General features: G+C 46.9%; 1 protein-coding gene across 9 annotated transcripts in view; it reads right to left on the minus strand.

The window, feature by feature from the left end:
• The window catches only part of LOC139227891 (C4b-binding protein alpha chain-like), a 252,040-nt gene that overhangs the window by 98,634 nt on the left and 137,979 nt on the right, over window positions 1-15,427 (minus strand). For 8 of the 9 annotated variants that reach the window (XR_011587483.1, XR_011587484.1, XM_070859020.1 and 5 more), the window contains exon 2: window positions 300-491. Coding sequence is in view for 7 of the 9 variants with exons in the window: in XM_070859020.1 (XP_070715121.1) it covers window positions 300-491 (192 nt within the window). In the remaining 2 variants the exon portion in view is untranslated. The remainder of the gene's footprint in view (window positions 1-299; window positions 492-15,427) is intronic. The other variant, XM_070859024.1, reaches the window with a different exon arrangement.

Consider the following 15,427-nt stretch of genomic DNA (forward strand, 5'->3'; position numbering starts at 1 on the left):
GACTCAAGAGGCGAGTGTGGGTCTAGGGATATTTTTTAGCAGCCATCATAACTGGAGTTATGGATTTAATTTCTTTAAAACCGTTCTGTGGTATGTTTTCACTTATAAGTAAAGCTGGAAGATAAGCATAATTTCAGTAACCTTTCCAACAGATTTGGGGAGCACTGGGTACATGCAAGAACAAACATTTGGATGAAGAACTGAAAAACTACTCATATCCATAGAACCTTTTTCTGGAAAGAACAGAACAGGGAACCAACATGGGGAGGGGAGAAGAATAAATTACTCTGATTGCTTACGTTCGCAAGTGGCCTTTAATGGTGTCCATTCTGAACCTTCGCTACAGGTAATAGATCTTGAACTTCCTACCTTGAATGTGTAACCCTCGTAACATTTGTACCGGAGATTAGTACCCACAGGAAATGAGTTGGCAGAAATAAATTCATCAGTTGGTGAGCCATTTTCCAATAGTCGAGGAAAGCCACAGTCACCTTAAAAAAATAAATCATAGTTTCAACTTTCACTAACCACTCTCCCTTTCAACCACATTCAAGACCAATTGGTACATTAAGTTCATACTTGGAAGATATCCCCCTTAATCTAACATTTGTTTTCCTTTCATCTAGCTCTTTTGGCATCTTCTTGTATTGCTTGCAATTCTTTGATTTGTTCGCCCATTTCAAATCCATTACCTTTTTGCTTTAGCTTGGCCTTTCCTTATCCTAGCAAGGATTCCCTCCTATAGGGGTCAAGTTTCGGGCCGCGCCTCCGACATCGATGCCCATTTTTCACACCCAAAAGCACGTCAAAAACTTACGGAGGAATTCTCAGCCTCCCTGCAGGTTCCTCGGAGCTCGCGCAGCGCGCAGAGATCCGGGGGGGGCGGAGTCACAGCACCGCGCCAATTCTGAAAGTGCAGGGGGGCGGGGCTAACTCAGATCTGAGGACATCGTGCCGGCAGCGCTGCGCTTGCGCGTTGGAGCGCACGCATGAGCAGTAGGTTACAAACATTGGCACTCAGCCATTTTTAAAGGAACTTGCTCATTTGTTTCGTGGAGCTCTGAAAAGGCTTGGGATTGAATCTTGGTGATTTTTTGTGCCTGAAGGAGTGCTTTTAGCAGGACTGTTGAAGAAATCACCTGCAGAAATCAGTGAGTGCTGCTTTTTGCTGCTAAACTTCCAGAACAAGTGCTCCATAGGTACATGCAAAATAAGGACTGTGTGTTTTGAAAAATAAGAGTGTCAATTCAATACAGCAATGGAACAATGTCCACCAAGAACAAAGAATTTCTTGCATGAGGAAGTGGAGATATTAGTTAATGTCATTCAGCAGAGATGGCAGGAGCTGGATACCAGCAACAGAGGTCGCATAAAAGTGCCACCTAAAGAAATGAAGAAACGCTGGAGCCAAGTTGCAGAAGATTACTGCGCAGAGGTGCATACCATGAGATCTGGAAGCCAGTGTAAAAAGAAATGGCATGACCTTGGTCAAGTAGTTAGTGTAAGTAATATTTTCATTTTTTAAATGTAATCGTAATTGTAATGTGACTATCCTAATGTCCCACCCTGCAGAAAGACGCACTCTGTAAAAAGTTATATTTTGCTCTTTGCAGAAGAAATTGGCCCACAACAAAAGGGAAGCAACTCGAACAGGAGGAGGTATGCCCAATCTGCATCCACTGACACCCTTGGAACAGAGGGTAGCTGCTATGATGAGTCGTACATGGAGAAAAGCAATCAATACAGCACAAGCTGGGCCCGCACGAGAGGAAGCGGGCAAGTCCTGAAAATGCAGCGTGGCCCTTCAAATCAACCTGCTGCCTAGCCTGCTATGTGTGAGAGTACTCATGGCACGCATCCTGCCCCCTCCTTTGCTGTTAAACATTTGACGGTTCTGATATATTTTGCAAAACATGATGATGATGATGATGCCATCCCTGAAAATCCTGAAGATCCAGAACAAGAACCAGTAGAACCAGATGCAGACGATCCAGACTGGATGCTGGCGGTGATGACTGAAATGTCTACAGGGGAGACCTTCCAAATTAATGTTTATGAGCCCACACTAAGTGGCATCAGAGTTTCAACCTCTTGCATAAGTTCTGGTTCCACCTTCCATGGTTTTGATTCCGACGTTGCGGGTCCCAGTGGTGCTGGTGATATAATGGAGCAGTTTACACCCATTCACCCACCATCCCAGCCCACGGCTCGCACTCTACTGCTGCCGTTTGGAACACCGAGCATCCCACGTCCCAGCCCGCACCTCCCAGTGTAGTGGTGCCGCGAACCAGACCCAGGCAGAGTAGAAGGAGATTGGAGACATGGTCTCTTGAGATGCAGCGTGCAACAGATGCAGCTCAGGTCGTGGCATTGGGTATGGAGACCAATGAGCTTACACGATCATTCATCGGCAGCGTCAGTGCAGTGGGTGAAGAGGTGACGGTACTGACGGGAGAAATAGCAGTGATACGGGAAATTAGGGAGAGAATGTCCGACGGAGTGCAATCGATGGCACAAGCCATCAGGGAGGGCATGCAAGTGACAGCACAGGCCCTCATGGAGATAGCTGCTGCAATAAGGGCACACAGCCCGCCAATCAAATGACACCCCCATGAAGAAGTGAACATTCACTGATATGGATGAGAGATGGTTGCAGCCTTTCTTTGCTGCTTTTGTTCTTGTTCTTGATGTGGCTGTAGTAGCGGTTTTCAAATTGAAATTGTTTTGTAAGTTTTGTAACTTTACAACTTATAAGTGATCTTAGGGTTTTTAAGTGATCTTATAGTGTAAATGCTCTCACATTTTGTATCTTTTATTTAATTTTGCACCTAAAAAGTGATCCTGAAGTTTAAGTGATCTTAAGAGTGTAAGATTTTTCAAATTGAAACTGTTTTGTAACTTTACAAGTTTTTAAGTGATCTTCAAGAGTCATATTAAAAAGTAAAGTTTGATACAACAAATATTTTATGTGACGATAACTTTTCAATAAAATATTTTTTCATTAAAACTGAATCATGTTCCATTAACACAACACAACATATGAACAACTCCAAAAAATAAACATGTCCATGCACAACAGTTGTCGCAGAGCCCTCAGGCATCAGTAAGTGAAGCGTTCTTGAAAGGTAACTGCGATGGTATGAGGCGTGAATTGGCTAAAATAGACTGGCAAAGGTTACTTAAAGGGTTGACGGTGGATAAGCAATGGCAAACAATTAAAGATCACATGGATGAACTTCAGCAATTGTAGATCCCTGTCTGGAGTAAAAATAAAACTGGGAAGGTGGCTCAACCGTGGCCAACAAGGGAAATTAAGGATAGTGTTAAAACCAAGGAAGAGGCATATAAATTGGCTAGAAAAAGTAACAAACCTGAGGACTGGGAGAAATTTAGAATTCAACAGAGGAGGACTAAGGGTTTAATTAAGAGGGGGAAAATAGAGTACGAGAGGAAACTTGCAGTGAACATAAAAACTGACTGCAAAAGCTTCTATAAATATGTGAAGAGAAAAAGATTAGTGAATACAAATGTAGGTCCCTTGCAGTCAGATTCAGGTGAATTTATAATGGGGAACAAAGAAATAGCAGACCAATTGAACAAATATTTTGGTTCTGTCTTCACGAAGGAAGACACAAATAACCTTCCGAATGTACTAAGGGATAGGGGGTCGAGTGGGAAGGAGAAGCTGAAGGATATCCTTATTAGGCGGGAAATTGTGTTAGGGAAATTGATGGAATTGAAGGCTGATAAATCCCTGGGGCCTGATAGTCTGCATCCCAGAGTACTTAAGGAAGTGGCCCTAGAAATAGTGGATGCATTGGTGATCATTTTCCAACAGTCCATCGACTCTGGATCAGTTCCTATGGAGGGTAGCTAATGTAACACCACTTTTAAAAAAAGGAGGGAGAGAGAAAACAGGTAATTTTAGACCGGTTAGCCTGACATCAGTAATGGGGAAAATGTTGGAATCAATTATTAAGGATGAAATAGCAGTGCATTTGGAAAGCAGTGACAGGATCGGTCCAAGTCAGCATGGATTTATGAAGGGGAAATCATGCTTGACGAATCTTCTCGAATTTTTTGAGGATGTGACTAGCAGAGTGGACAAGGGAGAACCAGTGGATGTGGTGTATTTGGACTTTCAAAAGGCTTTTGACAAGGTCCCGCACAAGAAATTGGTGTGCAAAGTCAAAGCGCATGGTATTGGGGGTAATATACTGACGTGGATTGAGAACTGGTTGGCAGACAGGAAGCAGAGAGTCGGGATAAATGGGTCCTTTTCAGAATGGCAGGCAGTGACTAGTGGAGTGCCGCAGGGCTCAGTGCTGGGACCCCAGCTATTTACAATATACATTAACGATTTGGATGAAGGAATTGAGTGTAATATCTCCAAGTTTGCAGATGACACTAAACTGGGTGGTGGTGTGAGCTGTGAGGGAGACGCTAAGAGGCTGCAGGGTGATTTGGACAGGTTAGGTGAGTGGGCAAATGCATGGCAGATGAAGTATAATGTGGATAAATATGAGGTTATCCATTTTGGGGGCAAAAACACGAAGGCAGAATATTATCTGAATGGCGGCATATTAGGAAAAGGGGAGGTGCAACGAGACCTGGATGTCATGGTTCATCAATCATTGAAGGTTGGTATGCAGGTACAACAGGCGGTGAAGGCGGCAAATGGTATGTTGGCCTTCATAGCTAAGGGATTTGAGTATAAGAGCAGGGAGGTCTTACTGCAGTTGTACAGGGCCTTAGTGAGGCCTCACCTGGAATATTGTGTTCAGTTTTGGTCTCCTAATCTGAGAAAGTTCTTGCTATTTAGGGAGACCTCACCAGACTAACTCCAGGAATGGCTGGACTGTCTTATGAGGAGAGACTGGATAAACTGGGCTTTTATTCACTGAAGTTTAGAAGGATGAGAGGGGATCTCATAGAAACGTATAAGATTCTGACGGGACTGGACAGGTTAGATGCGGGAAGAATGTTCCCGATGTTGGGGAAGTCCAGAATCAGGGGACAAAGTCTTAGGATAAGGGGTAGGCCATTTAGGACTGAGATGAGGAGAAACTTCTTCACTCAAGTTGTTAACCTGTGGAATTCCCTGCCGCAGAGAGTTGTTGATGTCAGTTCATTGGATATATTCAAGAGGGAGTTAGATATGGCCCTTACGGCTAAGGGGATCAAGAGGGATGGAAAGAAAGCAGGAAAAGGGTACTGAGGGAATGGTCAGCCATGATCTTATTGAATGGCGGTGCAGGCTCGAAGGCCGAATGGCCTACTCCTGCACCTATTTTCTATGTTTCTATGTTCATGGATGAGCTGCTGGCACAGGGCTCGAGCAATCGTTAAAGGAGCACCATGGACGGCCCTCTTCCCCCCTCGTGCTCTGGCATCAGGCAGTTGCATGCTTTCCTGATCATCATCCTCATCCTGCAATTCCAAATTACTATCATCAGGCACTGGCCCCTCGTGTGAGTCTTCTGGTTCCACTACCAGCTCCTGCTGCCTCATGATGGCTAAGTTATGCAGCATGCAGCACACAACAGTGAAGTGACCGACAATCTGAGGAGAGTATTGCAAGTGGCCTCTGGAATGGTCCAGGCATCGGAAACGCTGTTTCAATATGCCAATGGTCCACTCTATGATGCTGCGCGTCGCAATGTACGCCATGTTGTATTGACGGTCAGCTTCCGTCCATGTCACACGTAGGGGCGTCATGAGCCAGGTGGCCAGGCCGTACCCTTTGTCTCCAGTAGCCAGCTCTGTCCTTCTGGTTGCTGCTCAAAAATGTCAGCTATAACGCTGTCGCGTAGGATGAACGCATTGTGGGTGCTGCCAGGGTATCTCGCATTGACTGACATGATGCGCTGCTTGTCATCACATACGAGCTGCACATTGTACTGCTCGGAATCCTTCACAGGTGCTCGCAAGGCGATGTGGGTACAATCAATGCAGCCCTGTATCTTTGGGAAGCCAGCAATCCTGAAGAAGCCCACAGCCCTGTCATGGATCGCTTGTGCGGTCATTGGGAACTTGATGAAGTCATTCCTCCGCGCACACAGTGCAGCTGTGACCTGGTAAACGCCGGCATGTATTGCATGTTGAGAGATGGCGCACACATCTCCAGTTGTAGCCTGAAACGATCCCGAGGCATAGAAGGCAAGTGCAGCTGTTACCTTCACTTCAAGACAAGGCAGTCGGTGTTCTGCTTCTGGGCTGCAAATCTGCTCTCAGCATATCACAGATCTCAACGACAACTTCTCTGCGGAAACGCAGCCTTTTGACACAATTAGCCTCGCTCATGTCAAGGTACAAGCGCCTGGCTCGATATTGCTGACGTGGATAAGGTCTCCTGCCCATCAGCCTACGGGCTATGACGTTCCTGGTGCGATGAGCTCTAATCAATTCTCTCCTATGCAGTGAATTGCTGGCGAACCATTGCATAATCCGTGGTGTTGATAATGCAGCATGAATTACAAATTTAACTTTTAAACTGGCTGGCTCTCCCTCCCGGTGCTTTGCAAGCCTACCCTGTCTCCTGGCCGAATAGCCTGCAGCCTATAAAAATAAATTCACAGCTGTGGAGGCTGCTGCATTGTGTGCGTGTGTGGTCCCAACCGTGTCCCTCCCCTATCTCCTGGCCAAATGGCCTCAGCCTCCTCCGCAGCTCGAAGGCTGCTGCTGCTTCACACAGGTAGGAATATTCAATATTTTTTATTTGCTTTATTTATAATTTTTTATTCAGGATGGCTCTTTTTGTATAAGTGAGACTGTTGAATGCTTGTAAAATGTAATTACTTCCCTTCCCCCCCTCCCCTCGTTCCCTACGCCTGATTTTTAAGTGTAGGTAAGGTTTTTCTGAGCATACAAAAATCTATACGTACTCCATTCTAAGTTAGTTTGGAGTAAGTTTTCACTGCCTAAACTTGCAAAACAGGTGTAAGTGGCCGGACACGCCCCCTTTTGAAAAAAAAAATCTGTTCGAAAATGAAACTGTTCTAACTGACTAGAACTGGAGCAAACTAAATGCTGAGAATTGCAATTTCTAAGATACTCCATTCTAAACCAGTTGCTCCAAAAAAAATAGGAGCAACTCAGGCCGAAACTTGACCCTATAGAATCGTGATGGTCTAAATCTGACAGATATGCAAAGATGAAATTAAATATGAAGCACGAATAGGGAGGTAGGCCATATATAGTACATGACATGGTGCCCAGTCGCAAAAGATCCAATGGATATTGCCTTCAGGGGGGGGGGTGGGGTAAATTGGCAGCACAGTGCCTGGAGTTAGGCAGCAGCAGAGGATGAAACACAATGGTTAGTTTACTGGATGATTCCTGGGAACTCGCAGCAATACACAAGAGGTACCATTGTATTTTAGCACTGGAGACGGAGTGTCCTGGAGCCTGACAGTATTGGGAAGGATTTGCAAGCACAGACAAACATGTGCGGCGCCAATTCTGGCGACCGACGTTACGACGCCCCCTCCAGCACTGCTTGAAGACATTCGGCTGTGAGCAAAAAAAAAATGAAAACTTCAGAAATCCAAGAAACTTCCATGTACTCCGTTGAAAGGTAAAAAAAATGTTGAATTTTATTATGGATATTTTAAATGTTAGAGACTCCCTCCAAAAACTTTGATGAAAAACAATGGCGTCTTTCAGTGCTGATTTCTCAATGTGCGCTGCTTTCTGTTAACTCACCAGAAGGTTTTTCGGGAGTGGCAAGATATGCCGACCTAGGATAAAAAAAAATTTGGGCAAACTGCGAAAAATGCTGAAAACTGGCACAGACAAGGCGTCAAAAAAACCTAACGTAGAAAAATAATAACTAAAGCAATTACACCGGCGCAGATGCCAGGGGGAAACTTTGAATTAAATACTTCAAGCCAGAAAAAACGGCACATGCCAAAGAAACGGCGCAAATGACCTGGGAAAGCTGAGCCCAAAGAGTGATAGAATAGTACAAAAACCCTCAACAATTTTATCATTGACTTTGTAGAACTAATACTGGGACGGTTGGACTTTGTAACTGATGTAGATTTTTTTTACATTGCAGTCAATAAAGTGCTCTGATTAAAAGTGGTTTCTCTTTTAGGAAGGAGCAGTATACAGTTGCAACTTGTATCCACAACCAAATACAGAAGGTCCCTTAGAATGCGATTCACGGCTACAAGTAGTTAAATAGCTCACCAATAACCAGCTCTGAAGTGGTCTCTGACTTGTTACCCCGCTGACATTACTAACAACCCCTACACTGTGTGCATTGCAGGGCTGGTGATGTAACCCAACCGGGCTGCAGCAGTAAAACCCTGTGCTTCCGGTCGCCTGTCAGTTTAATTCTCTGGACCGCTCCCACTCTGACCTCCCTATCCTGGCCTCCTACATAGATATTGCCAACTCTCACAAATCTATCAGGGGTGACGTGATTTCCGAGTGAAACAAAGCTTCATGATTTCACAATGGAACTCCGAAATCTCGGGGGTTCTTGGGGATTCGTGCCAAATGTCTGAGGACAGCAATTCACTGATTTGCGCATGACCAGCATGGATCATAAACTAGGGCCAGAACAAGAGCTAATTAGAAAAATGAACCGTCTTGTCTATCCCATTTATGAATAGAAATATTTAAATGAGTGACTAAGATCAGTTAAAAAAAAATTAAAAACTGAATCTTTAAGTGCAGGACATCAGCCCGTGCAGCCTCACCTTTGTGGCAATTAATGATGGGGCCATTACCCAGTGTGCCTCATGCGAGTGAACAGGAGGGGTCTGGGCAGTGGCCGAGCTGGGGTGCCCGGCAATGGAGCGGGCGGGGCAGCAGCGGGTCCGGATGTTGGAGGACCCCGCCACGGATCGGCCCGGTGTCCAGATTCAGGAACATTCCGAATTTCGGACACTCAATCTGTACTTACTTTCGGTGATAGTTATAACAATCACACTGCCCCACACATTGGAATGCGCGTTGTCCCTGTTACAGAAGACCAGCTCAGAACAGACTTTGTGCTGCCACAAAAAAAATGGAGACCAGATGTCTGTCCTGAACTGCTATAAACATCAGTGTGGCCTCATGCCCAGATAAGATGCAGGGCCCAAGTTTCCACAAGAAAAAAAACGGGCGCCCCTCCGAGCTGGGCGCCCGTTTTTCGCGCCTAAAACGGCGCCGAAGAAAATCCTCGGTATTCTGCACCTACTTACAGGTCCTCTGGCCCTCGGCGCAGCCAGCACGAGCTGTGGGGGGGGGGCGGAGCCAGGTCCCGGCGCTGAAAACAGTGCCGGGACCTCTGCACATGCGCGCTACAGTCGGCACGCAAGTGCAGTAGCTCCAGGCGCCGAACTGTGTGGGAGGGGCCCGAAGCACGCAGCCCCTAGCCCTGGCTGAATGGCCTCACTGGGGCTGCGTGAAGAAGGCTCCTCCCATGGCCAGCTCCTGCTCCCCGCCCCCGACAAGACCCGACACCCGCTCCCCCCCCCACCCGCCGACCAGACCCGACCCTCCACCCGCTCCCCTCCCTCCACCCGCCGACCAGACCCGACCCGACACCCGCTCCCCCCCCCACCGCTGACCAGACCCGACCCGACACCCGCTCCCCCCCCCCCGCCGACCAGACCCGACCCCCGCCCCCCGCCCCCCCCCGCCCCGACCCGAGACCCGCTCCCCCCCCGCCCCGACCCGACACCTGCTCCTGCTCCCCCCCTGCCCCGACCCGACACCCGGGCCCCCCCCCACCGACCCGAACCGCGCTCCTGTTCCCCGACCCGACCTCCCCCTCCCTCTCTCTCTCTCCCTCCCTCCCCTCTCTCTCCCTCCCTCTCTCTCTCCCCTCTCTCTCTCTCTTCCTCCCCTCGCCCTCTCTCTCTCCCTCCCGCTCAGCGGCATGAACGGCTGCAGAATTCTCCCTGGCTGAAGCACTTTCACACAGGTAGGAAGATGGTTTATTTAATCTTTTCTTGGCTTATAAATGTTTATTCAGGTTGGATTTATTTGTATAATATTTGTAGAAGTATAAATAAGGATTTATTGTCGAATTTAATGAGTTCCCTTCCCCCACCTCGTTCTGGACGCCTAATTTGTAACCTGCGCCTGATTTTTTAATGTGTAGAACAGGTTTTTTCAGTTCTACAAAAATCTTCACTGGCTCCATTCTACTTTAGTTTGGAGTACATTTTCACTGTGGAAACTTTCAAATCAGGATTAAGTGGCCGGACACGCCCCCCTTTGAAGAAAAAATTCTGTTCTAAACTAGAACTGTTCTACCTGACTAGAACTGCAGAAAAAAAAATGTGGAGAATTGCGATTTCTAAAATAGTCCGTTCTCCACCAGTTGCTCCTAAAAATCAGGCGCGAATCATGTGGAAACTTGGGCCCGCTATGTGTGTCCAGGCGGACCCCAGGAGCTGTTGTCCTCCATCTTTTCCCACACCAGGACAGTCTCGGGTTACCAGAGGAACCAGCTATCATCTTATTAGAAGATGGAGGGAAGGGTTTAATGTGCAGCAAAGTGCATGTGCGGCCATTTTAGAATCTGAAAAACACAAAGTATGTGCTGGGTTTGTTAGAGCTGTCCAATTAATCCCACATCCTGTAGCCATGTAACAGGTAGGATTTTTAAAAAGCTTTTTGTAAAGCATTTTCAGCTGCAGGAATATAGCTTTGGTAAAGAATGCTGACCTGTTAAGAATAAATAAACCCCTAATGATGGTTTACCAACTATTTTATATTATATATATTGGTTTATGTTTGAAAAAAATTGCAACTCATGATTTCTATGCCAAATTCCTTATTTAAGAGATTGTCTCTTAATTTGAGACTGGGGTAGCATTACTGTACACTGTTCCAATGAACAACATAAGAAATAGGAGTAGCAGGCCATTTGGCCCCTCGAGCTTGCTCCACCATTAAATAAGATCATGGCTGATCTGATCATGGACTCAGTTCCACTTCCCTGCCCGCTCCCCATAACCCTTTACTCCCTTATCGCTCAAAAATCTGTCTATCTCCGCCTTAAATATATTCAATGACCCAGGCTCCACAGCTCTCTGGGGCAGAGAATTCCATAGATTTACAACCCTCAGAGAAGAAATTCCTCCTCATCTCAGTTTTAAATGGGCGGCCTCTTATTCTAAGACTAAGTCCTTTAGGAAGGGAAATATCCTCGCTGCATCTACCTTGTCAAGCCACCTCATTATCTTATAAGTTTCAATAAGATCACCTCTCGTTCTTCTGAACTCCAATGTGTATAGACCCAACCTATCTTCATAAGTCAACCTCCTCATCTCTGAAATCAACCTAATGAGCCTTCTCTGAACAGACTCCAATGCAAGTATATCCTTTCTTAAATACAGAGACCAAAATTGTATGCAGTACTCCAGGTGTGGCCTTACCAATACACTGCACAGTTGTAACAGGACTTCTCTGCTTTTATACTCTATCCCCCTTGCAATAAAGGCCAACATTCCATTTGCCTTCCTGATTACTTTCTGCAACTGCATACTAACTTTGGGACTAAGTTTCGGCCTGAGTTGCTCCTGTTTTTTTGGAGCAACTGGTTTAGAATGGAGTATCTTAGAAATTGCAATTCTCGGAATTTAGTTTGCTCCAGTTCTAGTCAGTTAGAACAGTTTCACTTTGGAATAGAATTTTTTTTTCAAAAGGGGGCATGTCCAGCCACTTACGCCGGTTTTCAAAGTTTAGGCAGTGAAAACTTACTCCAAACTAACTTAGAATGGAGTAAGTGAAGATTTTTGTACGCTAAAAAAAATCTTGCCTACACTTAGAAAATCAGGCGTAGATTACAAATTAGGCGTAGGGAACGAGGGGGGGGGGGCGGAAAGAGGGGGGGGGTGAAAGGGAAGTCATTCAATTCTACAATCATTCAGCAGTCATACGTATACAAATAAAGATCCAACCTGAATAAAAATTTATAAGCAAAGAAAAGATTAAATAATCCATGATCCTACCTGTGTGAAACAGCAGCAGCTTTTGAGCTGCTGCGCTTCAGGCAGGCCTTTCATGTTGGAGACAGGCAGGGGTGGCGTCAGTGTCTCGACGGCAGCCCCAATAGCGGCAGCAAGCAGCCTTCGAGCTGCGGTGCTTCAGGCAGGCCTTCCTTCTGTCAATGGCTGGCCGGCAGCCGAAGAAACAACACGCACGCAGCCTTCGAAGAGGGTTGAGGCCATTCGGCCATGCGATAGGGGGCAGCATCAGTGGCTGGCCAGCAGCCGAAGAAGCCTCACGCACGCAGCCTTCGAAGGGGGTTGAGGCCATTCGGCCATGCGATAGGGGCGGCGTCAGTGGCTGGCCGGCAGCCGAAGAAGCAACTCGCACGCAGCCTTCCAGCTTCGAGGGGGGTTGAGGCCATTCGGCCACGTGATAGGGGCGGCGTCAGTGGCTCGACGGCAGCCGTAGATACAGCAAGCAGCCTTCAGGCTGTGAGGGGACTGAGGCCATTTGGCCAGGAGATAGGGGCATCGTCAGTGACTGGACAGCAGGCAAATCTACAGCAATCAAGCAGCCTTCGAGCTGTGAGGGGGACTGAGGCCATTTGGCCACGGACAGGGCGAGGCAGCCACATAGAGTTTTAAACTTAAATTTGCAGAATGGGTGCTGCATTGTCAACACCACGTATTATGCAATGGTTCTCCACCAATTCACTGCATAGGAGAGAATTGATTAGAGCTCACCGCACCAGGAACGTCGTAGCCCGTAGGTTGATGGGCAGGAGGCCTTACCCACGTCGACACTATCGAGCCAGGTGCTCGTACCTGAACATGAGCGAGGCTGACTGTGTCAAAAGGCTGCGTTTCCGCAGAGAAGTTGTCGCTGAGATCTGTGATATGCTGAGAGCAGATTTGCAGCCCAGAAGTAGAAGTCTGTTGCAGTGAAGGTAACAGCTGCACTTTCTTTCTATGCCTCGGGATCGTTTCAGGCTACAACTGGAGATATGTGCGCCATCTCTCAACGTGCAATACATGGCTGCATTTACCAGGTCACGGCTGCACTGTATGCGCGAAGGAATGACTTCATCAATTTCCCAATGACCGCACAAGCGATCCATGAGGGGATTGTGGGCTTCTTCAGGATTGCTGGCTTCCCAAAGGTACAGGGCTGCATTGATTGTACCCACATAGCCTTACGAGCACCTGTGGAGGATTCTGAGCACCGAAATAGGAAAGGTTTCCACTCTATCAATGTACAGCTCGTGTGTGACGACAAGCAGCGCATCATATCAGTCGATGCGAGATACCCTGGCAGCACCCATGATGCGTTCATCCTACGCGACAGTGTTATATCTGACATGTTTAAGCAGCAGCCAGAAGGGCAGAGCTGGCTACTGGGAGACAAAGGGTACGGCCTGACCACCTGGCTCATGACGCCCCTACGTGTGACACGGACAGAAGCTGACCGTCAATACAACATGGCGCACATTGCGACACGCAGCATCATTGAGAGGACCATTGGCATATTGAAACAGCGATTCCAATGCCTGGACCATTGTGGAGGACAGTTGCTATACTCTCCTCAGATTGTCGGTCACTTCACTGTTGTGTGCTGCATGCTTCATAACTTAGCCATCATGAGGCAGCACGAGCTGGTAGTGGAACCAGAAGACCCACGTGAGGGTCCAGTGCATGATGATAATATTACAGAACAACAGGATGTGGATGATGACGACGATTAGGAAAGCATGCAAGTGCCTGATGTAGGAAAACATAGAAAATAGGTGCAGGAGTAGGCCATTCGGCCCTTCTAGCCTGCACCGCCATTCAATGAGTTCATGGCTGAACATGCAACTTCAGTACCCCATTTCTGCTTTCTTGCCATACCCCTTGATCCCCTTAGTAGTAAGGACTACATCTAACTCCTTTTTGAATATATTTAGTGAATTGGCCTCAACAACTTTCTGTGGTAGAAAATTCCACAGGTTCACCACTCTCTGGGTGAAGAAGTTTCTCCTCATCTCGGTCCTAAATGGCTTACCCCTTATCCTTAGACTGTGACCCCTGGTTCTGGACTTCCCCAACATTGTGAACATTCTTCCTGCATCTAACCTGTCGAAACCCATCAGAATTTTAAATGTTTCTCTAAGGTCCCCTCTCATTCGTCTGAACTCCAGTGAATACAAGCCCAGTTGATTCAGTCTTTCTTGATAGGTCAGTCCTGCCATCCCGGGAATCAGTCTGGTGAACCTTTGCTGCACTCCCTCAATAACAAGAATGTCTTTCCTCAGGTTAGGAGACCAAAACTGTACACAATACTCCAGGTGTGGCCTCACCAAGGCCCTGTACAACTGTAGCAACACCTCCCTGCCCCTGTACTCAAATCCCCTCGCTATGAAGCCCAACATGCCATTTGCTTTCTTCACCGCATGCTGTACCTGCATGCCAACCTTCAATGACTGATGTACCATGACACCCAGGTCTCGTTGCACCCCACCTTTTCCTAATCTGTCACCATTCAGATAATAATCTGTCTCTCTGTTTTTACCACCAAAGTGGACAACCTCACATTTATCCACATTATACTTCATCTGCCATGCATTTGCCCACTCACCTAACCTATCCAAGTCGCTCTGCAGCCTCATAGCATCCTCCTCGCAGCTCACACTGCCATCTAACTTAGTGTCATCTGCAAATTTGGAGGTACTACATTTAATCCCCTCGTCTAAATCATTAATATACAGTGTAAACAGTTGGGGCCCCAGCACAGAACCCTGCAGTACCCCACTAGTCACTGCCTGCCATTCTGAAAAGTACCCATTTACTCCGACTCTTCGCTTCCTGTCTGACAACGATTTCTCAATCCATGTCAGCACACTACCCCCAATCCCATGTGCTTTAACTTTGCACATTAATCTCTTGTGTGGGACCTTGTCGAAAGCCTTCTGAAAGTCCAAATATACCACATCAAATGGTTCTCCCTTGTCCACTCTACTGGAAACATCCTCAAAACATTCCAGAAGATTTGTCAAGCATGATTTCCCTTTTACAAATCCATGCTGACTTGGCCCTATCATGTCACCTCTTTCCAAATGCGCTATGACATCCTTAATAATTGATTCCATCATATTACCCACTACCGATGTCAGGCTGACCGGTCTATAATTCCCTATTTTCTCTCTCCCTCCTTTTTTAAAAAGTGGGGTTACATTGGCTACCCTCCACTCGATAGGAACTGATCCAGAGTCAATGGAATTCTGGAAAATGACTGTCAATGCATCCGCTATTTCCAAGGCCACCTCAAGTACTCTGGGATGCAGTCCATCAGGCCCTGGAGATTTATCGGCCCTCAATCCCATCAATTTCCCCAACACAATTTCCCGACTAATAAGGATTTCCCTCAGTTCCTCCTCCTTACTAGACCCTCTGACCCTTCTTATATCTGGAATGTTGTTAGTGTCCTCCTTAGTGAATACCGAAGCAAAGTA

This window comes from Pristiophorus japonicus, chromosome 17 (assembly GCF_044704955.1).
Source record: "Pristiophorus japonicus isolate sPriJap1 chromosome 17, sPriJap1.hap1, whole genome shotgun sequence".
NCBI classification, from domain to species: domain Eukaryota; kingdom Metazoa; phylum Chordata; class Chondrichthyes; family Pristiophoridae; genus Pristiophorus; species Pristiophorus japonicus.